Source organism: Natrix helvetica (genome assembly GCF_964273705.1).
Source record: "Natrix helvetica genome assembly, chromosome: 4".
Taxonomy (NCBI): Eukaryota; Metazoa; Chordata; class Lepidosauria; order Squamata; family Natricidae; genus Natrix; species Natrix helvetica.
The window spans coordinates 2,788,549-2,813,026 of NC_138550.1; the positions used below are offsets into that span (position 1 = coordinate 2,788,549).

Genomic DNA, 24,478 nt, shown 5'->3' on the forward strand with positions numbered 1-24,478 from the left:
GAGCCAGCAGGGTCAGTTATAAGGAGAATAAAGTAATTCAGGAAATCCGTCTATTCAAACCGATAAACGTATTTAGGAAGTATTTCACTGCCTGGGGACCAGGTGGAATACAAAGCAAACATCCAGAGGGGGGAAAAGGAGAGTGAAAGGCACAACATAAAAATGACAGCAAGTTCCTGCAGGGGAAACAACAAAGGCATTTATAAAAGGGGAATAGATGTGTCCCCCAAGTTTGCAAAAGATAAAATATTTCAAGGGGTCCTTAGGAAGTTCTACTTTAATCCATAAAAAACGGTCTTGCTTTTCCCCCCCCTTTTCACTTCTTTTATATCAGGGGTGTCCAAACTTGGCAACTTTAAGACTTGTGGACATCAACTCCCAGAATTCCCCAGCCAGCAGAGCTGGCTGGGGAATTCTGGAAGTTGAAGTCCACAAGTCTTAAAGTTCCCAAGTTTGGACACCCCTGTTTTATATGGTAAAGCACCATGGAAAGTGAGAAGCATTTCCTCTTGGCTGTTAAATGTACTTTTAATCCTGCCTTTATCCTTTTATTTATAAATAACTCGAGGCAGGGAACATGCAGGTAGTCCTCCACTTATGACCATTCATTTACTGACCGCTCAAAGTTACAACAGTGCTTGAAAAAGGTGACTTAGGTCCTTGCACTTGTGACCATCAGAACGTACCTACTTGTCACATGGTCAGAATTTGGGCACGTGAGAATAGGCATGTATTTATGATGGTTGTAGCATCCCCGGGTCATATAATTCCCATTGGCAACCTTCACATTGACTTCTGGTAAACAAGTCAATGTGCGAAGCTGGATTTGCTTAATGACCATGTGATTCACTTAACAACTGCAGTGGTTCACTTAACAACCATGGCAAAGAAGGTCATAAAACCCGGTGTGGCTCACAACAACCGTTTTGCTTACCCTATAAGGTGGGCTGGGCTGGGGTCACCCAGACAGTTTTCATAGCTAAAGTGAGACTAGAACTCGCCGTCTCCTGGTGATTGGCCCAAAGTCGCTCAGCCAGCTTTCATGCCTAAGGCGGGACTAGAACTCACTGTCTCCTGTTGACTGGCCCAAAGTCATTCAACTGGCTTTCATAACTAAACCCGGACTATAATTCACAGTCTCTTGGTGATTGGCCCAAAGTCACCCAGCTGGCTTTCATGGAATGGAGAGAACTAGAATTCACCGTCTCCTAGTTAATTGGTCCAAAGTCACCCTTGCCAGCTTTCCTGCCTAAGGCAGGACTAGAACTCACCCTCTCCTGATGACTGGCCCAAAGCCATTCAACCGGCTTTCATAGTTAAGCCCGGACTATAACTCACAATCTCCTGGTGACCGGCCCAAAGTCACTCCTTTCGCTTTCATGGATTAGGCGGGATTAGAACTGACCCTTCTCCTGGTTTCTAGGCCAGCTCCTTAATCCGTAGATCACACTGGCTCCCTTTTAATCTCTCCCACTCCCAAGACTTTTCTGGGGCAGGGGCCTGCACCCCACTAAAAAATGCTTTAAGGGCCTCTCTTCCTTTCTCCACACCAGAGAGCTTCGCATTGATCAAGGACTGGGCTCTGTTTTGCTTTCCTGACCTTTGCAAGACGGACACCCTTCACTCCTACGTACCCTGAGGCTTGGCACCCAGCACCGGGTTTCTGCGGGGGCCTGAACAGTCTGTTCCGTTGCAAGCGAGAAAAAGCGACCCCGTTTCCAGAAATCTGGGTTTATGGAGCAGTGGGTGTTTCAGCCATTCGCTCTCTGTTTCCCACACCGGCAGGGCCCATTCTGGAACAATATATATTCAACTTCCACAACATTCAGCTGTTTTGAAGCAGCCACTTCACTCCTCCGGGCACATTCAGAAGGTTTGGGCTGGGATTCCTGTAACGCAAGCGAAGAAGGATGGGAGCTGCAGTCCCTCACAGCTGGAAGGAGAGGAGAGGAGAGGAGAGGAGAGGAGAGGAGAGAATGCAGAAGAGAAGAAGAGAGAGAAGAGGAGAGGAGAATGGACTGGACTGGACTGGACTGGACTGGACTAGACTAGAATAGAATAGAAAACTAGAGGAGAGGAGAGAGAATGGAATGGAATGGAAGGGAAGGGAAGAGAAGGGAAGGGAAGAGAAGAGAAGACTGGAGAAGGGAAGAGAATGATAGACTTGGAAGGGACCTTTGAAGTCCTCCTCCTCTCTCTACCTACTACTGATGATATTTCCTAGCTGGGTAATGAAAAGTCTGCAAGACAACAACAAGCTCAGAGAGCACCAAGGACTCCACAGTCCCCCCCCCCCCACAAACCCCACTCCCTTCTAGCACTGATTATATTACCTAGTTGAGGATTAAAACATCTGCAGGACACAACCCAGCTCAGGAGGCTCTCCCCAGGGTGGTCTCCATCAGATAGGTCCCCAGAATTTCAGCCCACCAGCCTTTGCCTGAGAATCCCAAAAGTTGAATTCCTCCAACACCCACACGGCTTCAAGACTGGGGAAGCAGCTGTGGCAGGGAGCGCGGGAAAACCTATCACCCCAAAAGCTCAACTCCTTAGATGCTCCAGCTCCTTTAATTATATTAAAACAAGCAATGACCTCATCCAGCCGATGGCTTCAGGTTAATTCCATGCTTCAGGAGATCAGGAAGAGGGGAATGGGAAAGAGGAATAGGGGGATCAGCTCGATGAAGGAACGCAAGGAATGAGAAATTAAACAACAGCTCAGTCCTGGGAACAGAGAAGGCGTGAGAAAGAAACTCAACGCAACCGAATCTTCATTCTGTTTGATATACGATGAAGTGGAGAGAAAGTGGGGTAGATTTTCAAGATTCTGTTGTTCTTACATCAAAGTAACATTTCTACTCTAAAGCTGTTTTTTTTTTCTCTCTCTCTCTCCAAAAGGCAACTGGACTTTGTCTTTTTTCTTGAAGACATTTTGCTTCTCGTCCAAGAAGCTTCTTCAGTTCTTCAGAACTGAAGAAACTTCTTGGACGAGAAGCGAAACGTCTTCTAAATCCAGTTGCCTTTTGAAAAAAACGCCTTTGGGACAACCATGACCTTGGATGATGGAGAACCTCCATAGAAATGTAGCATTTAACATGGCCCTGCAAAGAGAACGGTGAGATTGGGCGCCCACAGGTAAAGCTTTAAAGCAGCCACCTCTTTTTTTCCCCCCAGCCTTGTGTGAAAGTTGGAAAAAGGACCCATCTTCTTTGATGGGCAACAGAGAGGAGTTGCATTCGTGAGATGCAAAGCACATGTTCTCAACATTTTTCAATGTCCTCCAGCACAGCTTTAATATGGAAAATCTCTGGAAGATTAACAAGAGTCTATAAACTAAGAATGCCCGAGGTTGAATCTGCAAAATATAAAATTCATATTAGACCATGGAGACCAGTGTGGTTGTGCCTACACATGTGAATCCTGCAAGACAAATGAATTTGGTCCCCCTAAGGGAAATGTTCGCTTCCTCTTTAGTTTGGCACGAATCCATCCATCCATCCTAAATTTGCCACAGGGTCTCTCTCTACATCGTCCATTTCATATATCTAAAAATTGCAACACACTCTAAGACAGGATGGTGTAGAATTAAAGGCCTATATATTTTAGGATGAGAGATAATAAACTTTTGGTGGTTGCAGAGGTATAATCCAACAAGACAGACACAGACTTCAAAGGATAATCAGAACTGCAGAAAAAACAAGGGCTACCAACCTGCCTTCCATGGAGGACCTGCAGACTGCACGAGTCAAAAAGAGGCCCGTGAAAATATTTACAGACCCCTCGCATCCTGGACATTAAATGTTTCAACTTCTACCCTCAAAACGACGCAATAGAGCACTGCACACCAAGACACAACTAGACACAAGAACAGTTTTTTCCCAAACGCCATCACTCTGCTAAACAAATAATTCCCTCCCCACTGTCAAACCATTCACTAAGGCAGCATTCCTATTCCTATTAGTCTTCTCATCTGTCCTATCACCCATCTCCTCCCACTTATGACTGAACGACTGTAACTTTGTTCTTTGTATCCTTATGATTTATATTGATATTGATGGTTTCCTTATTTGTACCCTATGACTATCATTGAGTGTTGTACCTTAGGATTCTTGACGAATGTATCTTGTCTTTTTATGGACACTGAGAGCATCTTCTGCACCAAAGACAAATTCCTTGTGTGTCCAATCACACTTGGCCAACAAAGAATTCAATTCAGTTCAGTTCGTAACTTTGAAAGCTCACTAAACAAACTGTTGTAAGTGGAGGTGTACCTGTATATCAATTTACTTGATCAGAAAATGCAAATCAAGGGAATGCTATAAGCAAACGTGAAAAACTGGCAACGCACGTCTTTTCGTAGGCTGAAGGTTGTCATTTCCAAAACCACAAAATCAATGCTTCCCACAAAATTGCAACCCACAAAATACGAGGTGTGTTTGACCTGCCTCTCTATCCGGAAGCCTTTTTATTTAATCCATTTGAAATCATTTTCGGTCCCAGGGCTGTTTTTAAATTCCTTTGTATTCTCCCAAGGCTGGCTAAAATTAAAATAGCCGGAGGATTATCAAAAAAAAAAAAAGTGGTTATCTTTTTGCACAAAACAAAATGCCAGCAAAAGACATCGCACATTCCTTCGCAGAAGGAACCTCCCAAAATGCAGGAATATCACAATATTAAATGCACTCAAATATGCAACAGGTCCACAGTCAAAATAAATAACAAAAAAAAAACCCACAGGTAGCCCTTAACCACTTACAACCACAATGGAGTTGAACATTTCTGTTGTTAAGTGAGCTTTGTCCCATTTTACGACCTTCCTTGCCACTGTTGTTAAGTGAATCCCTGCAGTTATTCAGTTAGTGACACCGTTGTTAAATGAATCTGGCTACCCCACTGACAAAGCGGTAGCCATCAACTTACGACCACAACTGAGCCTAAAATGTTATGTCGATAAGTGAGACATGTGTTAGGTGACTTTGGCTCCATCTTACGTCCTTCTTAGCCACAGTGGCTAAGCGAGTAGCTGCAGTTATTAAGTTAGTAACACCGCTGTTAAGCGACTCTGACTTCCCTACTGACTTCGTTTGTCAGAAGCGATCACGTGACACACACACACACACCCAGGACATTGCAACCGTTGTAAGTACATGCCAGTTGCCAAGCCTCTGAATTTTGATCACGTGATTGCTGCAACGGTCGTAAGTGTGGGGAAACGGTCATAAGTCACTTTTTTCAGTGTTGTTATCAGTAAATGGACTGTCGCTAAGTCGAGGATCACCTGTACGCTGAATCATAAGCCACCGGACTCTCTTTTAGTCTCGTCTAATATGTTGTGCAACTACAGTTTCGTGTTGACCTCAGCACATATATTCTACCCCTTCACCCTGGTCTTGGACTCTTAACAAGCCATCTCCTCTGGCGTAGTCCAGTCCAGGTTTTCATCCTCACCTTAAATATTGCTTTTAGTAGGATTTAAATCCAGGCCCAGACAAAGCAGTGGCTTCAATCCGACCCTCTTTTGCCACATGCAACTTTTTCGGAGGGTATAATTTACTGTCTAAAGGAGGAAACTGCAAATTACACCCTTGTGCCTATCAAACGTGTCCGTTGGGCAGCCAGCACTTCCTATCCTGGCTGGGGATGATGAGAGCTGTGGTCCAATGCCCTCTGCAAGCAGGCAGACCGGCAGGAATTCATTTGCCTTTGTGAAAACTGGACTGGCTGCATGTGAAGTTTGGGAAGGATCAAACGGGGTCCGTTTGCTTTGTCACTCAACAGGTGATGAGAAGCCGGACTGTCAGCTCAGCTCATCATTCAGTGTTATTGAGGATGCTGGTAGCTCAGGAACTGTGGGGTCCTTGGTGGTCTCTGGGCTCAGTTGTTGTTGGGTTTTTGGGCAAACGTTTCATGACCCAACTAGGTAACATCATCAGTGCTAGAAGAGAGTGGGGTCTGTGGGAAGAGGAGGACTGTGAGTGGTCTCTGAGCTCACTTTTGCAGACGTTTCATGACCCAACTAGGTTACATCATCAGTGCTAGAAGGGGGTGGGGTTTGAGGAGGAGGAGTGGGAGAGAAGGAAAAAGAAGAGGGAGAGAGGGAGAGGAGCAGGGGAAGAGGAGGAAAGGTGAGGAGGAGGAGGAGGAGGAAGAAGATAAAGAGGAGGTGGAGGATGACGACAACTGTGGGCTCCTTGGTGCTCTATGAGTTGAGTTGTTTTCTTGCAGACGTTTCATGACTCAACAAGGTAACATCATCAGTGCTACAAGAATGTGGAGAAGGAGGAAGAGGGAGAGGAGCAGGGGAAGAGGAGGAAAGGAGAGGAGGAGGAGGTGAAGGAAGGAAGGAGGAGGACTGTGGAGTCCTTGGTGCTCTATGACTTGTACATGTTTCATTACCCATTCATTTTGCAAGATGTTTTCTTGCAGACGTTTTATTACCCAACTAGGTAACATCATCAGTGCTAGAAGGGAGTGGGGTTCACAGAGTGGAAAAAGAGAGGACAATGGGGCCCTTGGTGCTCTCTGAGTTTGTTCGCATGTAGATGTTTCATTGCTCAACTAGGTAACATCATCAGCGCTAGTTGGAGTGGGGTTAGCTCAATATACAAGTAGCTTGCTTGCAGAGAGGAAGCCCCCTCCCTTCTAGCACTGGTGATGTTACCTAGTTGGGTCATGAAACGTCTAAAAGAAAACAACCAAGCTTAGAGAGCACCAAGGACCCCACAGTTGTCGTCATCCTCCTCCTCCTCTTTTCTTCTTCTTCCTCCTCCTCCTCCACACTTCTTCCCCCCTCCTCCCATCTATAAACCCCCACTTCTAGCACTGGGGATGTTACCTAGTTGGGCCATGAAACGCCTGCCAGAAAACCACCAAGCTCGGAGAGCACCAAGGACCCCACAGTCCTCCTCCTCCTCTCTGCAAACCCCACTCCCTTCTAACACTGATGATGTTATGTAGTTGGGTCATGCAACGTCTCCAAGAAAACAACCAAGCTCAGAGAGCACCAAGGAACCAGAATTGAGTGAAATGTCCTCTCTAACCAGAGATGGGTGAAATCAAATATTTCTGCAATGTAGTAACACATCCCCCAGCCCCATAGTTAGATACAAATACAGTATTCTAATATAGGTAGCCCTTTATTTTATTTATTTATTTATTTGAACTTATTAGTCGCCCCCTCTCCCCACAGGGACTCGGGGCGACGTACAAAAGCAACAGTCAAAACAGTATCATACATACATTGGGGGGGTATAGCATTTGTATGAGATTTATATTGTGTGGAGGGGGGGTGAAAAGGGGGAAAATTTGTTTGTACAAAACTCTTTTAATTAAAAAAAAAACAGTATCATACAGAGGAGGTAAAAATAAATAAATAAATTCCAATACTTAGAAAGGTTAAAACCCCAATAACATTAAAAATTTAAAGAACTAAAATTAACAGTTAAAAATGACCAAGGGGTGGAAAAGTTGTAGAGTTATGCCAGGCCGGCTAGACGAAACAGGTGGGTCTTCAGTTTACTACGGAAGGAGCGGAGGTCGGTTGTTGTCCTAATGTCTGGGGGGAGGTCGTTCCAAAGGGTAGGGCCCGCCACAGAGAAGGACCTACTCCTGGGCACTGCCCTCTGACAATCTCTAGAGGACGGCACCCGGAGGAGACCCTCTCTGTGTGAGCGAATGGGTCGCAGGGATGTGTGGGGCAGGACACGATCCCGCAGATAACTAGGCCCTGTGCCATGGAGCGCTTTGAAGATGGTAACTAACACCTTGAAGCGCACCCGGTAGGCCACAGGAAGCCAGTGCAGCTCGCGCAGGAGGGGTGTTATATGGGAGAACCTCGATCTCCCCATAATTACCCGCGCGGCTGCATTCTGGACCAACTGCAGTCTCTGGGTGCACCTCAAGGGGAGCCCCATGTAGAGAGCATTACAGTAGTCCAGGCGAGACGTCACCAGGGCGTGAGTGACTGTGCGCAAGGCCTCCCGGTCCAAAAGGGGTCGCAATTGGCGCACCAGGCGAACCTGGTGGAATGCCCCCCTCGCCACGGCTGCCACATGATCTTCCATAGCCAGCTGGGCATCAAGGAGGACGCCCAAATTGCGTGCCCGTTCCACCAGGGCTAATTGTTCATCCCCGATGGCCAGCGATGGAATGTGCTGGTTGAACCGGGAAGCCGGAAGCCACAGCCACTCTGTCTTGGAGGGGTTGAGCCTGAGCCTGTTGTCACCCATCCAGACCCGCACGGCTTCCAGACAACGGGACATCACTTCGACGGCCTCGTTGGGGTGGTTTGGGGTGGCCCTTGACTTACAACAGTTCATTCAGTGACCCCTCGAAGTTACGGCACTGAAAAAAGTGACTTACAACTTTGCCACACTTACAACTGTCCCATAATCTCCATGGTCCCATGATTCAGACTCTTGGCCACCGGCTCGTATTTATGACGGTCCTGGGGTTGTGCGATCCCCTTTTGTGCCCTTCTGACGAGTCAATGGGATTCACTTCCCAACCATAGTTACTAACACTTGCAGGGATACACTTAACAACTGTGGGGAAAAAAGGTCATAAAACGAGGCAAACCCCACTGAACAACTGCCTTGCTTAGCAACGGGGAATTTGCACACAGTTGCGGTCATTAAGTCGAGGACGCACTGCCGTTGCCGAAAAATAAGACACCAAGGTGGATCCGTTCAGAGAGACATAAAGAGTCAAATTTAATTCAGTGACACCTGTATCTTCTAATCAGCTCTCATACACCTGGTGTTTCGCAACTTCAGTAACATGAAGGTATATGGACTTCAACTCCCAGAATTCCCTAGCCAGTATGGCCGCCGCTAAGCATTCTGGGAATTGAAGGCCACGCATTTCCCAAGTTGTCAAGATTGGACAACATTGTCCTTTATACAAATTTAAGTCAGTGTCTCTCAATTGTGGCCATTTTAAGAAGTGTGGACTTCAACTCCCAGAATCCCCCAGCCAGCATAGCTGGCTGGGGAATTCTGGGAGTTGAAGTCCACGCATCTTATAGGTCAACAAGGTTATGAACCACTGCCTTAGATGTTGGCCTACATTGGGTTACTCTACCAGATGGGTGCTCGAGTCCCCGTCACCACCCCACAACAACACAACTCCCCGGAGAGACAGCCCTTGTGTGTTGCGTCATGCAATTCCTCCGCCGGAAGTTAAAAACGCTACCACCACAAGCCTAGTTCCTATTAACAACTTGGTTGCGCGAGACCTGGCAAATAGTAAACCGTACCCATTGCTACTCCTTCCTTGCCATGAGGACTAGAAACCAAAATACCTTGTCAAGACTATTTCATGCCACTGTCTTTGCAGCTAGGTACTACCACACTCAAACTCAAGTCCCACCCGAAGTGGAGAAGACCATGACGTTCCAAGTCCCACCTGCGGTCAGAGCAAACAATCCTAACAGGACAACTCGGTTTGCAAAATTTTAACCCCGATCCCCAAACGCTGAATAAGTCAGCAGAACTAAACCATCAGCAAAGACGATTTCTTAAGACTCCAGAAAACCAAAAAGAAAGACCAAGGATACTCACCACTAGTGGTTTCGTCCGGGAGCTACTGGCATTGACCTCTCCGTGGTGTTTGGGGCATCTGGGCAGCTTGGGCTCCGTGGTGGTCGGCGTGGAAGGCGACGATCTGGGGGTATCCACAGTGCTGTTGGGGAGGGTCTCCCCGGAACTGAGAGTCAACATGTACTGCTTGGTGACATCCTCCAGGGATGGGACCTGAAGACCTGCAGAAGGCTTGGTCGGCAGGTGTGGGAGCTCCTGGATGGCAGGGTGGGCATTGTGATAGAGCGAGCTGGGCAGGTGGGCATCGGAGAGGCGGAGGAAGGTGGCCGGTTCGCTGGTGTGGCGCACGTGCTTGGAGCCCGGCCTTGCTCTGCCCAGTGTGGTGGGCACCACGGAAGACAGTGCCATCTCTTCCTTTCTGCTCTCCTGATTGTTCGCCCGGTCGCTGCGCTTCTTGGAACTACGCCGGACTATCCTGGGCGACAAGACTTCAGCCAGCTTGGGATCGAAGCTGAAGTTTGGAGGGACCTCGTTGTCTTCTGGTGGCATCGGCAGGATTTGCTCCGACTGGGAGGACAACCGGCGCACTTCCTGCTCCGTGGACTGGGCCCGCTGCTCCGAAAGGATGGGCTCGCTGCTGGACGGAAGGATATTCTGCTCCGTCTCGTTGATGGGTTCCCCGGCGCCCATGAAGCCCGGGCTGGCATGCTCGCCACGGCGGCTGGGGTCGCTGAAGGACTTCTTCTTGATGGGCTTCCCGTTGCCCTTCTCGTCAATCACCTTGTCGAGGGCGCCGGGCTGGCTGACGATGTTCTGGATCACGGTGCTATAATCCTTCAGGCCTTCGCTGCAGACGGAGAGGTCGCTGGCAGCGCTACCTGTACAGTCAGACAACGTGGCGGCCGAAGCATCTAAGATGCTGGGCTTGGAATTCAAGGAGCCCAGGAGGTTGCTATCCATGGAGAAGTTCTTGGAGTCCTCGGTGATGGAGCATCTCCGGTGGGGCATGGGGTCGCTGAGAGAGCGATAGGAATCCCCACTAGATTCTCCACTGCTCCCGTTGCTGGTATCGGAACCGTTGGTTCCCAAGGATGGGAACTTCCTGCGGCGGCGGAGGGCGCTAGGAGTCAGGGGGGTCTCCGACAAGCCCTGGGACAGCGTCTTGGGACTGGGGAGCACCTCGTCCACAGCGGCGACGTTCTCGTTCCCTTGGGCTAGATGGTTTGGGAGAAGCTTCTCAAGAGAGGAGGCCTCCGTTCCTCTTCGGTTGGCCAACTTCCACGCAGCGACAGAAGGATCGAGATAGCTGTAGGCAGGAGACGTCTCTGGCTCGGTCACAATTCCTTCATCGGTCATGCTGGACTCAGGACCTTCTTCTAAAGATGTCCTGCAGAGTACGTTTCCTTCAGAGCCAGCTTTCTCCAAGCACTGACCGCCGCTTTCTCCTTCTCTCAGGGCCTCCTCTCCCTCCTCCGTGCCGCCCTTCCCCCTTTCCTTAGACTCCGAGTTGAAATTATAGTCGTGTCCTGAGCTCATCTTACTTATCTTCTCAAAAACCTGCCTGGCTTCTTGGATGTACTGATCTTGGATGATTACAGGGAGCACCTCCTCTTCCCCGTCCCGGCTGTCGGAAACCACGCCATTGTGGTCAAAGCGAGTGGCCAGCAGAAGCTCCGAAGAGCTGGACTTCATGGCATTCTGCAGGCACAGGCGGCGGGAGGCTGGTTTGTCCGAGTAAGTGAAGGATTTGGCCCGTCTCAGGGTCGCCGTGAGGTCCTTCAGGGTTGGCCGGTGACCCAACACCCAACGGTTGGGGGGCTGAGCCTCACCTTGGGATCTCCCAACCAACGGGGGCTCGGCTCCTCCTTGGGGAGAACGTTCATATCTGCTTTCACCATCGCCGTTGTTGCTGCCGAATGCCAGGTCTTCGTGGTCACTCAACCGGCTGCCCCTTTTCTTGGCCTTCAGCTCGGACAGGTCCGATTTCAGGAAGCTGAGCAGGGCCAAGGTCTCGCTGGCGATGTCCGGATTAGACATGGACTTCTGGTGCTTGGCTCTGGCCGCGGGTTCGAGGCCGCAAGGCAGCCAACTCTCAAAGGAGGCCAACTCCTGCTTGGACCTCCCCGAGCCCAGCGGCAGCTTGGGGCGGGCCCGGATGGGGGGCTGCAACCTAGCCGGGCTGTCGCTCTGGCTGAAACTGGGGGCCCGACCCAAGCCGAGGGCCCAGGAGACCCCCGGCTGCTCGTCCTCCTTCAAGGTCTCCGTGCTGGAGTATCTGCTGCTACTTCGGGAGCCGGCCGGGCTGGATGCAAAGGGGGGGAGGTTGACCTTGGAGACGCGGGACACCAGAGGCAGGGCAGGCCCCGTGGAAAGGGGGGCGGGGGGGACCCCCAAAAGCGGCCTGGCTCCCTCAGCCACGGAGACCCCCGGGGTAGTCCTCTCCTCCTCCTGAGGGGGCAGGAGACCCCCAGAGAGGTCCAGCTGCGCCTTGAGGTGCCACTCCATGCCGGGCACCACCCTGGCCTCCTCCTGGGCCTCAGTTTCCCTCTTCTTCTTCCTCCCTCTCTGGGGCCCGGCCTCCTCCTCCTCCTCCTCTTCCTCACTGCCTGAGGAGGGCCTTGGGGGGCCCTTCCCGCCCGGCCTGGGCCCCAAAGGCCTCAACTCGTCCTCGCTGCTGCTGGAGATCTCCGGGGGGACCCAGACGCCCCCGGCCGGGCAGGGGGCCGGCGAGGCGGTGGCGGTGGCCGAACTATGCCAGGAATGCGAAGTATCCCACAGCTGAGGCGGCGGCCTCTCCGGCGGGCCCCGAGGCGGCCGGAGCCCCGCGAAAGGGATGCAGCTGCGGGGCGGCGGCGGCGGAGGGGCGCCCCGGCGCTCTTCTTCGGCCCAGCAGGGCCCGTCCAGAGCCGGGCCGCCGTCGGGAAGCCGCAGCGCAGCCGCCGGGAGGTCGGAGCCCGACGCCGGCCCCGCTTGGCTCCGCGGGCCGGAGCCTTCCTCGCCCGGGACGCCCCGTCCTCGCTCGGCTGCCTGGAGCTGCTGCTGCTGCTGCCGCCGAAAACTCTCGCCGAAAAGTTTGCGCATCTCCGTCACGCTGGGCCAGTCCGGCGCCGGAGCCTCGCCCGGCCCTTTGCAGGAGGAGGAGGAGGAGGAGGAGGACGGGGCGGCGGGGCTGCTGCTGGTGCTGCGGGGCGGCGGCGGGGGTTGCGGGGGCGGCCCGGCGGCCTCGGAGCCCCCCAGCTCCTTCTGCCCGCGGCCGCAGGTGGTCCTTCCGCGGCCGGCGGGCGCTTGGTCTTGGGGGCCGGCGCAGAAGCGCTGGGAAAGTTGGCGCACGGAGGGCGAGAGGCTCCGCAGGGCGCGGCCGGCCGGCTCGGCGGCTGTTGGGCGGGAGGAGACGCTGAAGGAAGCGGCGCGGCCGGGCGATCGCCGCCCGATGGGCTCCGGCGGCGGTGGGTTCTCGGCGCTGGGCGGGGGAGGCTGGCGAGGCGGCGGCGCTGGCGGCTCCCCCCGAGGGTCGTCCCCTCCTCCTCCGTCGGGCTGGGCTGGCCCGGTCCACTTGGCCAAGCGCTGGAAGGAGACGCTCCGGTAGAGGGGAGTCCTCTTCTGGCCCGGGCCCCCCTCCGCCATTGTGGAGGCCGCCGGTTGCAGGGCCCTCCCCTCCCCTCCCCCGGCTCTGCGGCGGGATCCCCGAGTCTGGGAAGCGTCCCGGGCACGCCGCCCCCGCCGGCCTCAAGCCATCCGAAGGAAGGAAGGAAGGAAGGAAGGAAGGAAGGAAGGAAGGAAGGAAGGAAGAAGGAAGGAAGGAGGGAGGGAGGGAGGGGTGTTGTGAGAGAGAGAAAGAAAGAAAAAGAAAATCGGAAGGAAAGACAAAAAGGAAGAAAAAAGAGGCAGCAGGAGACAGAAAGGGAGGAGAAAGTAAAAAAAAAAATCAAGAAAGAACCAGAAAACGAGAAAGAGAAAAAGGGGAAGAGCGAAAGAAGGAAGGAAGGAAGGAAGGAAAGAAAATATGAGAGAAAGAACTAGAAAGTGAAAAAGAGAAAAGAAAGAAAACAAGAACGAGAGAGAGAATCAAAGAGTGAAAGAAAGAAGGAAGGAAAAAAAGAAAGAAAATACGAGAGAAAGAAGTAGAAAAAGGAATGAAAGAAAACAAGAACGAGAGAGAGAATCAAAGAGTGAAAGAAAGAAGGAAAAAAAGAAAGAAAATACGAGAGAAAGAAGTAGAAAAAGGAATGAAAGAAAACAAGAATGAGAGAGGGTGAGAATGAGAGAGCGAGAGAAGGAATGGAGAAAGGAAAGGAAATACGAGAGAAAGAACTAGAGAAAGAGAAAAGAAAAGAGGAATGAAAGAGCGAGAGAAAGAAAGAAGGAAGAAAGGAAAGAAAACACGAGAAAGAATTAGAAAGAGAAAAAGAGAAAAGAAAGAAAACAAGAATCAGAGAGCAGAAGAAAGAAAAAGTAAAAGAGAGAGAGAGAGAGAGAGAAAAGAAAAGCACCGGGTGTGCAGAGGAGGCAGGCAGCAGTCTTCCACCGCGTTCCCACGTTCACTTCGGAGCTCGGGTCCCGCGGGTAGGGGAGGAGGGCGGAGAGGCGAGGAAAATCCGGCCGAAAGCAGCTCCGTAGCGGCGTGGACGGCAACAATGTAAACGCTCCTTCCGCGCGGCGGTTCCGATTCGCTCGGCCGAGCCAAGTCCCGGGGCCGGAGGGCGGAGGAGGGGGAAGAAGAAGAAGAAGAAGAAAAAACCCCTCCCCATAAAAAAACCCCCACGAAGGGGGGGGGGAATCGACCCAAGTCCAACTTCCAGGCCCTCCAAAGGCGATCCAAAGGCCAGCTCCGCAGCGCTGCCGTGTGAAAATCCAATTTCTATTTAAAATGCAACTTCTAAGTCGCGCTGGGGGGGGGGCTTAGGGGAGCGGGGGAGACCCCCCCCGGATCTTCTGCAAAAGAAAAGACCCGACAAAGGCTTAATTTTTGTTTAAAAAAAGAAAAATTAGACCCCCCATTTCTCCCCTTTTAAAGCGCATCCTTCTCTCCCCTTCGCATTTTTCTGTTTGTTGGTTGTGTTTATTTTTTGCCTGCTTCCTCCCCCCCCTCTCTTGCTCTCTTTGTGTGTGTGTTTCCTCCAAAGAAAGTTTCACATAAACTTTCTCCCTGAAGGGGCGTGGCTTCCTCTTTCCCTCCCCCCCTCCCCCAAAATAGGAGGGATGGTCTTTTGCAAGAACAAATCTTTGGGAACATTCTTTGCAAGAGAAACAGAAGGAGCAGGGGGAGGAAAAGAACGGAAAAGGGGTCAATATAGATTTACAGGCACTGACAAACACACACACACACACACACACACAGAGGCCTAGGCAAGGGATGCAAATTGCGGCTTTCCAGTTGGGCAAGGCAACACCTTCAAAACTCAAGAAGCCAAGGTGCACTTAAATGCAATAATTAATTGCATTAGCAGGATAAGTCTGCATTGCTTTGTACTGCACTGGATTGCCAAGCATCCAGATTTTTTTTACGTCACGATCCTTGGGGATGCCACAAGAGTCATAAGTGTGGGAATCGGCCATAAGTCACTTTTTTCAGTGCCTTTGTAACTTTAATCGTTTAAACAAACTGTTCTAAGTTCACAACTAACCAGTATTGTGGATTAGTGTTACGCAGCCTTGGTCCTTTTCTAGATGTGTATGGACTTCAACTCCCAGAATTCCCCAGCCAGCATATAGATTTACATAACACACACACATACACACACACACACACACAGAAAGAGAATGAGAGAGGAAGAGACAATGAGACAATGAAAGAGAGAAACAGAGGGAGAATGAGAAAGGGACAATGGGAAAGAGAGACAATGAAAGTGAATGAGAGAAAGAATGTGGAAGAGAGAAAGAGAGAGAGAAAGAGACAATGAGAGAGAGTGAAAGAGGTGAGAGACAATTAGAGAGAAAATGAGAGAAAGAGAGAGAATGAGAAAGAGACAGAGAGATACAGAAAGATACTTCAACTCCCAGAATTCCCCAGCCAGTATATAGATTTACATACAAAATACGAAAACACACATATATGCCTACGCGATGGATGCAAATTATGACTTTCCAGTTCGGCAAGGCAATTCCTGAAGAAGCCAACAAGGTTTAAATGCAAAAGTAAATTGCATTTGCTGGATTAGCAACCCTGCCGTTGGTTCGAACAGGAATTTTGCAACTGATGTGTACAAACATTTTACAATTTTGGAACTCGGCTATCCGAAAGGGATCCCAAGGGAGTTTTCCTCGCTTGTCGATTCCCAAGCAAATTGAGTTTAAATAGACAGGCACCAGTCCTGAACCTGAAATGTATGTTGCTAAGTGAGACATTTTTTAAGTGAGTTTTGCCTCCTTTTAGGGATGTTCTTGCCAGAATTGTTGAATGAATCATTGCCGTCGTTCAATTAGTAACCCAATTGTTAAGTGAATCTGCCTTCGTTTGTGAGGTCACAAAAGGCCATCACATGACCCCAGGACACTGCAACTGTCGTAAATACGAGCCTGTTACTGGTTGCCAATCCTCCAAATTTTGAAAAACGGCCATAAGTCACTTTTTTGACTGTCGTCGTAACTTTGATTGCTAAACAAACTGTTGTAAATCGAGTACTAACCTGTAATGTAGATTAGTGTTACTCAACCTTGGCCCTTTTAAGATGTGTGTGGACCTCAACTCCCAGAATTCCCTTGCGAGCATATCGATTTACGTACAAACACACACAGAAAGAGAGAGAAAGAGAGAATGAGAGAGACAATGAGAGAGTGAGAGAGAGAGAGAGAGAATGAGAGAAAGAAAATTAGAGACAATGAAAGAGATGAAGACAATGAGAGAGAGAGAGAGAGAATGAAAGAGAAAGAGAGAGACAGGTATAGAGACTGAGAAAGACAATGAGAGAAATAGAAATAGAGAGAGAATCTGAGAGAGACAATGAAAGGGAATGAGAGAATGAGAAAGACAGAGAAATCGAGACAGAGAGAGACAGAGAGACAATGAGAGAAACAGAATTAGAGAGACAATCAGAGAGAGACAATGAAAGAATGAGAGAAAGAATGAGAGATTCAGAGAGCTAGAGAGACTGAGAAAGACAGTGAGAAAGAGAGACAATCAGAGAGAGACAATGAAAGAGAATGAGAGAAAGAATGAGAGAGAGAGAGAGAGAGGCCTAAGAAATGGATATATTTGTACTTTTCCATTTTTTCCAGGCATCCCTTGGGAATCTCCGGAGGCCGAGAGTCCCACCCTGCACAGAATTTAAAAGCAGCCAGAAGTGTGAACCTCTTGGGGGGGTTTGTGCCCAGACCCCCCTGTGCAGGGATCTGACACAGAGATCGCCAGAGGCAGGATTGACTTGGCTTGTCCTCGCAAAAGGGGGTCACGTGACCCTGGGAAACGGCAGCCGTCATAATGAGGAACCGCTTGCCCAGCGTCTGAATTTGGATCGTGTGGCCCTGGGGATGCTGCAACGGTCGTAGCTGTGAAAAACGGTCATTTTTTCACTACCGTTGGGACTGAGAATCATCACTAAAGGAACTGCTGTAAGCCGAGGACTACCTGTAGCCTCTCCCTCCCTTCCCTTTTCCTTCCTTCCTTCCTTCCTCCTCTTCAACTTTCCCTCCCTCCCTTTTGCTTCCTTCCTTCCTTCTTTGTTTCTGCTCTTCCTGCCTGCTTTCCTCCTCCCCCTCCCCTTCTTCCTCTTTCCCTCCCTCCCTTCCTTTTTGCTTCCTTCCTTCTTTGTTTCTGGTCTTCCTGCCTACCTACCTTCTTCCTCCTCCTCCTCTTCTTCTTTCCCTCCTTCCCTTCCACCCTTCCCTTTTCCTTCCTTCCTTCTGGTCTTCCTGCCTGCCTTCCTCCTCCCCTTCCTCTTCTTCTTCTTTCCCTCCCTTCCCTTTTCCTTCCTTCCTTCCTTCCTTCGCAATAGCAACAGCACTTATATACCTTGAGCCAGACAGGATTGAACTCCTGGCTGTGGGCAGAGTTTGCCTGCAATACTGCATTCCAACCACTGCGCCACCACAGCTAGCTCCTTCCTTCCTTCCTTCCTTCCTTCCTTCCTTCCTTCCTTCCTTCCTTCCTCCCTCCCTCCCTCCCTCCCTCCCTCCCTCCCTCCCTCCCTTCCTTTCTTGTTTCTGGTCTTCCTGCCTGCCTTCCTCCCCCCCTCCCCCTTCCCTCCCCTTCTTCCTCTTTTCCCCCCTCTTTCAAACACACCCCGAGATCCCCTTTTCCACCCCTGCTATCCCCTTCCCTCGCTCTTCCTCTGCTTTGCCCTCCTGCCCAATGCTTCATTTTTTTCATGCCCAGGACAGAGAAGGACAGAGAAGCTCTGTGCTTCTCATGATAGTTATTATCTGTTGCCTTCGTTGCTTGTTTCCTTGCTCTGCCTCCTGGGTTCAATTTGCATTTGGGGTCTGGGGTCTCCTGCATGTAAACTCCCCCAAGAGTCCCAGCCTGCCGGTGTGCTCCAGAAATAAATAAATAGGTCATGAACTGTTGTAGGCAAAAGGTTGATCTTAAGAAAATGCCTTCCTGGAGCCAATACTCCACATAGTAAGCCTTGTGCTTTCGTTGTTTGCACACGTCAGTGCAATGAAGCGCTTACGACCCACACCGCCACTAAAAGGGACAGAAAAGCTACCATTTGTTTCCACCGTCACAACGTCATTGTGGTTCATTTATGATTCAGTATATTATTTAGGCATTTAGGCACAACACCCTGAGCTAAATCCCCAGACACAGAAAGAAAAACATCTTCACCCTAGCCACGCCTTGCAGGTTAACGGAATAATAAAGCTGGAAGGGACCCTTGGAGGTCATCTAGCCCAACCCCCTGCTCAAGCAGGAGACCCAAAGCCAATCTCTTCTTAAAAACCTGCAGGGTTGGAGCATTCACAATTTTGGGAGCCAGGTTGTCTGAAGGCAGTCCTGATATAGAACAGGTAGTCCTCGACTTACGACCGGTCACTTAGCGCCTGTGTGAAGTTATGACCCTAGCTGGAAACCAGGATTTACAACGTGGAACCAAAGTTCTGACGATCACATGACTGCAGTTTTGAATGCTTGGCAAGGAGATCATATTTTCAGCTGTTTCTGGAATGCCACCCCGAAAATCCATCAGAGAAAGAAAATAAGCAAGGGCAACAACGGAAGGAGGAGGGAGGAAGAGGAGGGAAAAGAAGAAAGGGTAAAACAATAGGAAAGAGGGTAAGAAGGAAGAGAAGAGAAGAGAAGAGAGGAGGGGGGAAAGAGAGGGGAAGAAGAAAGTGTAAAGCAGAGGAAGTAAGGGAGGGGGATTAACAGTAGGAGAGAGGGGAAGAAGGAAGAGAAGAGAGGAGGAGAGAGGGGGAGAGGGGAAGAAGAAAGGAGGGAAAGAAAGAAAGGGTAAAAGCAGAGGAGGTAAAGGAGGGGAATTAAGAGTAGGAGAGAGGAGAAGAAGGAAGGGAAGAGAGGAGGGGAGGGGGAAAGAGAGGGGAAGAAGAAAGGAGGAAGAATGAGGGAAAGGAAGAAAGGGTAAAGCAGAGTAAGGAGTAAGGGAGTAAGGGAGGGGAATTAAGAGTAGGAGAGAGGGTAAGAAAGAAGAGAGGAGGCGGGGAAAGAGGGGAAGAAGAAAGGAGGGAGGATGAGGAAGGAAAGAAGGAAAGGGTAAAAGCAGAGGAAGTAAAGGAGGGGAATTAAGAGTAGGGGAGCGGGGAAGAAGGAAGGGAAGAGAGGAGGAGAGCGGGAAAGGGGAAGAAGAAAGGAGGGAGGATGAGGAAGGAAAGAAAGGGTAAAAGCAGAGGAAGTAAAGGAGGGGAATTAAGAGTAGGAGAGAGGAGAAGAAGGAAGGGAGGAGGAGAGCGGGAAAGAGGGGAAGAAGAAAGGAGGAAGGATGAGGCGGGAAAGAAAGAAAGGGTAAAAGCAGAGGAAGTAAAGGAGGGCAAGAAGGAGAAGAAGAGAGGAGGAGTGGGGGAGAGGGAGGGAGAAGAAGAAAAGAGGAGAGGAGGAAAGAAGATAGAGATGGGAGGTTGGGAAGGAAGAAGGAAGGAGTAGGGATGTTGCAAAATAAGATGGAGATGTGGGGTGGCAAGAAAGTGATCCCAATTGTGTTTTTTATATTTTTAAGCAGATTGTGATAAATGCCAGAAGACAACAGATAAATGTTAATAGTATCTATGAGAATATGTATATTTGTGAATGCATATGGAAAGAAAAGAAAGAAAACTTTGTTTTAAAAAAATATTCTCAGCGGTTTCTTGCATCCTATGGCTACATAACCCTGTTTTACAATGGTTTTACTAAAACCCAGCACTTATTTCTTAGTTTTCAGCACAACCACAGCACACCAAAACAATTGTGGTGTTTGTCCCAAAGGGGCTTTTTTTTTCCCCAAGAGGCAACTGGACTTTCTGGTTTTTCTTCGAAGACGTTTCGCTTCTCCTCCAAGAAGCTTCTTCAGCTCTGACTGGATGGTGGGGGATGATCATTCAGCATAAGTACCTTCTCAACTATGCTGCAAGACAACACGTGTGCGCCTGTGTAAGCACACAACAGGGTTGTGTATGCTTCAGGAACGGCTTCATTATTCTATTCTGAAACGGCCGGGTTCTGTTTAGTTAGAGAATAACCCATTAAGGCCTCCCGCAGCGAAGGTGGAAACACGGCCTTTAATCAGTCATCCATTGACAAGTGACACTGAGTTTCGCTGGGAATTTTCAGGGTTTTTTTCCCCCACCCCCTAAAAATGCTTTGCAGGCATCCTCCAGGACTGCAGTTAAGATGCAGAGATGACAGCAGAATCACAGAGACAGAAGGGACCTTGGAGGTCTTCCAGTCCAGCCCCCTGCATAGGGCAGGAAAACCTATACCATTCCGGACAAATCCCGGTCCAATTTCTTCTTAAGGACCTCCTGTGATGGAGCACTCCACGACATCTAAAGGGAAGGTGTTCCACTGGTCAACTGTTCTCATGTCGGGAAGTTTCTCCTTAGTTCTAGGTCTGAAGTGGTGTAGGGTTTCCTGCCAAAGCAAGGGGTTGGGCTAGATGACCTCTAAGGTGCCTTCCAATTCTCTCCTATTCTATTCTCTATTCTCTATCCTCTTTTATTCTATTCTATTCTCTATTCTATTTTTCTATTTCTATTCTATTCTTATTCTATTCCCTTTTCTATTCTATTCTACTCTATTCTTATTCTATTCTATTCCATATTCCTATTCTATTCTATATTCCTATTCTATTCTAGATCCTTATTCTATTCTATTTTTCTATTCCTATTCTATTCTATAATCCTATTCTATTCTCTATTCTAGTCTTATTCTATTCTCTATTCTATTTTTCTATTTCTATTCTATTCTATTCTTCTTCTATTCCCTTTTCTATTCTATTCTATTCTACTCTATTCTTATTCTATTCTATTCCATATTCCTATTCTATTCTATATTCCTATTCTATTCTAGATCCTTATTCTATTCTATTTTTCTATTCCTATTCTATTCTATAATCCTATTCTATTCTCTATTCTATTCTTATTCTATTCTCTATTCTATTTTTCTATTCTTATTCTATTCTATTTTATTCTCTTCTTATTCTCTTCTCTTCTCTTGTATTGTATTCCCTTCCCTTCCATTCTATATTCTCTGCTCTGCTCTACTCTGCTCTGCTCTGCTCTTCTCTTCTCTTCTCTTCTCTTCTCTTCTCTTCTCTTCTCTTCTCTTCCCTTCCAGCTTTGGAAAATAGCTAGACTCCCTCTTCTTTGTGGCAGCCTCTCAAATACTGCTATCAAGTCCCGTCCCGTCCCCCCTACTCCTTCTTTTCTCTAGACTAGCCAACCCTAAATCTGCAGCCATTCCTCATGAGGTTCTTGTCTCCAGGCCTTTAATCCTCTTTGCTGCTCTTCTCTGCACTCTTTCCAAAGCCTCCGCATCTTTTTTCTAAGCAAAACGGGACGCAGCATTCCAGGTGCGGCCTTACTAAGCCTTTATAAAGTGTATTTCTCTCTGTTTGCTTGGTTGCATAGCAATTCTCCTAAAAAGTTTCCTGTTCTGGTTGATAAGCTTGAGCAGGAAATTATCAAGGAATTTGTTCCTTGATAAAAATTTGCAGAATTTTCTGTCGTGACTCACACCGAGGTCTCAGAAATAAGCTGTCCCTTTGCAGAGCTGTTTGTTAGATAGATGGCGCTGCATGACCATAAAACTTTCTTCAAATAAATCTTTTGAGCTTTCCCTGCAACATTCCTGCAATTTTATTTACTGGTCTAAGCTGAGCGATGGCGGGAATGGCTTGACCTCTGGCCTCTCGGCGTCTTATCCTCAACTTCATTGCTCTATTTTCCAAATTTGCTGGCATAGAAAATAGTACTACAGTAATTACATCTGTAAATGGTATGTACCACCGGCGAAGTTGGCAAAGATGTTTAAAGACAACTCAACTCAATGTTGGAAGTGCCACCAAATACCTGGATCTTATTATCATATGTGGTGGACATGCGGAGGGGCAAATAAGTATTGGACAAAAATTAAGACATGGTTGGAAGAGATGATACAACAACATACTGAGCTGCTTAAGAGAAAGAAGGACTAGGGGAGACATCATAGCAGTCTTCCAATATCTCAGGGGTTGCCACAAAGAAGAGGGAGCCAAACTATTATCCAAGGCACCTGAGGGTAGCACAAGAAGCAATGGGTGGAAACTAATCAAGGAGAGAAGCAACTTAGAACTGAGGAGAAATTTCCTGACAGTGAGAACAATTAATCAGTGGAACAGAAGTTGCCTCCAGAAGTTGTGAAAGCCCCAACACTGGAAGTCTTTAAGAAGATGTTGGATAGCCATCTGTCTGAAACGGTATAGGGTTCCCGCCTAGGCAGGGGGTTGGACTAGAAGACCTCCAAGGTCCCTTCCAACTCTACTGTTGTATTATTGCTGAAGCCAAAAACATTTCTGCTGGGAATTCTACCTGAAATTTATAATAAAGAGAACGCATATTTCATCATTCATGGATGATGAATTGTATTTGCACAGAATTGTATTTGCACAACTTTGGAAAAGTGGAGAGATTCCTATGGATGAGAAGCTGATAAGGAAAATATTAGAATGTGCAGAAATGAACAGATTAACATTAGCAATTAAGGAAAAAGAGCAAACTGAATATTATATGATTTGGGAAGTATTTTACCAATGGTTGGAGAGGGGGGGGAAAGGAATTTGGAAATGAAGAAAGCTAAAAAGATAAGTAGATAATACACTTAGATAAAGATATAAAAAGGTTAGTATGTGTATGTTAAGAATAAGGATGCTTAATGTTGATACATTATTATTAGAAGATAGCAAGAAGAAAAAGGGAGAGTTTTATCATGTTTTTAAATGCTCAATATATTATAATACTAAACTTAGGGAAATAATGTTAATATGAATGTGAAAGATGTGGCAAAAGAGGAACGATGTTGCACATAGATATTTGTACCCAGACGACACACTGCATAAGGACAGATGGAATGTTTGTTTTTGTAATTTTGTATTTTGGAAAAAAAAACTCTTTTTAAAAAAAAGTAATTACAACTGTAATACAAACAATACCAATCTGTAATAAAGGGTATTTTTTGTAATAAAAATGTGTAATACAAAACTGGGCACAGAGACAGTAATACACCTGGAATGCTGCATCCAGTTTTGATCCCCATATTATAAAAAAGATTTTGAGAGTGCAGAGAAGAGCAGCAAATATGATTAGGGGACTGGAGACTAAACATATGAAGAACTGGGTATGACCAGCCTAGAGAAAAGAAGGACTAAGGGGGGGACATGATAGCAGTCTTTCAATATTTAAGGGGCTGCCATGAAGAAGAAGAAGAGGGGCTCAACCTATTCTCCAAAGCACCTGAGGGCAGGGAAAGAAACAATGGATGGAAACTAATCAAGGAGAGAAGCAACCTGGAATTGAGGAGGGATTTCCTGACAGTGAGAGCAATTAACCAGTGGAACTGCTTGGCACCAGAGGTTGTGGGGGGCTCCATCACCGGAGGATATTAAGACGAGATTAGACAACCATTTAGGTCAAATGGGTTAGGGTCTCTTGCTTGAGCAGGGGGTTGGAGAAGGAGATCACATGACAATGGGACCCTGCAACCGTCATACATACATGCCAGTTGCCAAATGTTAGTCAGGTGACCATGGGAATGCTGCGACGGTTGTAACTTTGAAAAACGGTCATAATAATTCACTTTTTTCAGCGATCTTGTCACTTTGAACAGTCACGAAATGAAGGGTTATAAATAAGGACTACCTATATCTCATTTTCCCACATCCAGCTTCACTCCCAGCTATGCCATGATCCTGATCTCCTATTTTCCTCTCTCATACTTTCTCCTTCACTCTTTCTCTCTCTTTCTCTCATTTTCTGTTTCTTTCTTTCTCTCACTTTCTCTCTCCTTCTCTTTCTCACTTTTTCTCTCTGTCTCTCTCTTTCTCCCATTTTCTCTTTCTCTGTTTCTCTTTCTCTCTGTTTTTCTGTTTCTTTCTTTTTCTCTTTTTCTATCTTCTATCATCAAAATGATCCCAGAGATGTTGTGGCCTGCCAGTGGCCACTGGAGCTGGCAGTAGATTCGGACAGTGAGGAGGTTGGGGAGGAAGATGGGCCAGTCCTGGAATCTGAGGAAGGCTCTGAGGAGGGCTCTGTGTCGGAGGCAGAGAGGGGACCACAGCCATCGGACAGTTATCAACTGCCTTCAGAGTCGGAGATCAGTGGGGCAGAAGAACAGCTGGAGCCTGTTCCCGATGTATGCATGCTGCCAGGAGAAGGGAACGGCTAAGGAGCAAGGGCCGACTTGGGAGTAAGGCCACAGGTGGACGATGAATGGCCCCTCCCAGAGGAAATAAAAGGGAGCGTCAGGGGAGTGGAGTTTGCAGGAGACAATTAGTTCCCTTCATTGGTTCGTGACGCTCCGAGACTCCTTGCAA

The 24,478-nt window shown here is 48.3% G+C and overlaps 3 protein-coding genes across 3 annotated transcripts in view; 1 reads left to right on the forward strand and 2 right to left on the reverse strand.

The window, feature by feature from the left end:
- Nucleotides 1-13,306, reverse strand: part of ARHGEF17 (Rho guanine nucleotide exchange factor 17) — a 126,556-nt gene extending 113,250 nt beyond the window's left edge. The window contains exon 1 of the mRNA XM_081952868.1: nt 9,561-13,306. Coding sequence (XP_081808994.1) covers nt 9,561-13,163 — 3,603 coding nt within the window. The 5' untranslated portion in view covers nt 13,164-13,306. The remainder of the gene's footprint in view (nt 1-9,560) is intronic.
- The window catches only part of FAM168A (family with sequence similarity 168 member A), a 373,080-nt gene that overhangs the window by 245,637 nt on the left and 102,965 nt on the right, over nt 1-24,478 (forward strand). The gene's annotated exons all lie outside the window — the stretch shown is intronic.
- RELT (RELT TNF receptor) overlaps nt 1-24,478 on the reverse strand; it is a 483,787-nt gene that overhangs the window by 168,281 nt on the left and 291,028 nt on the right. The gene's annotated exons all lie outside the window — the stretch shown is intronic.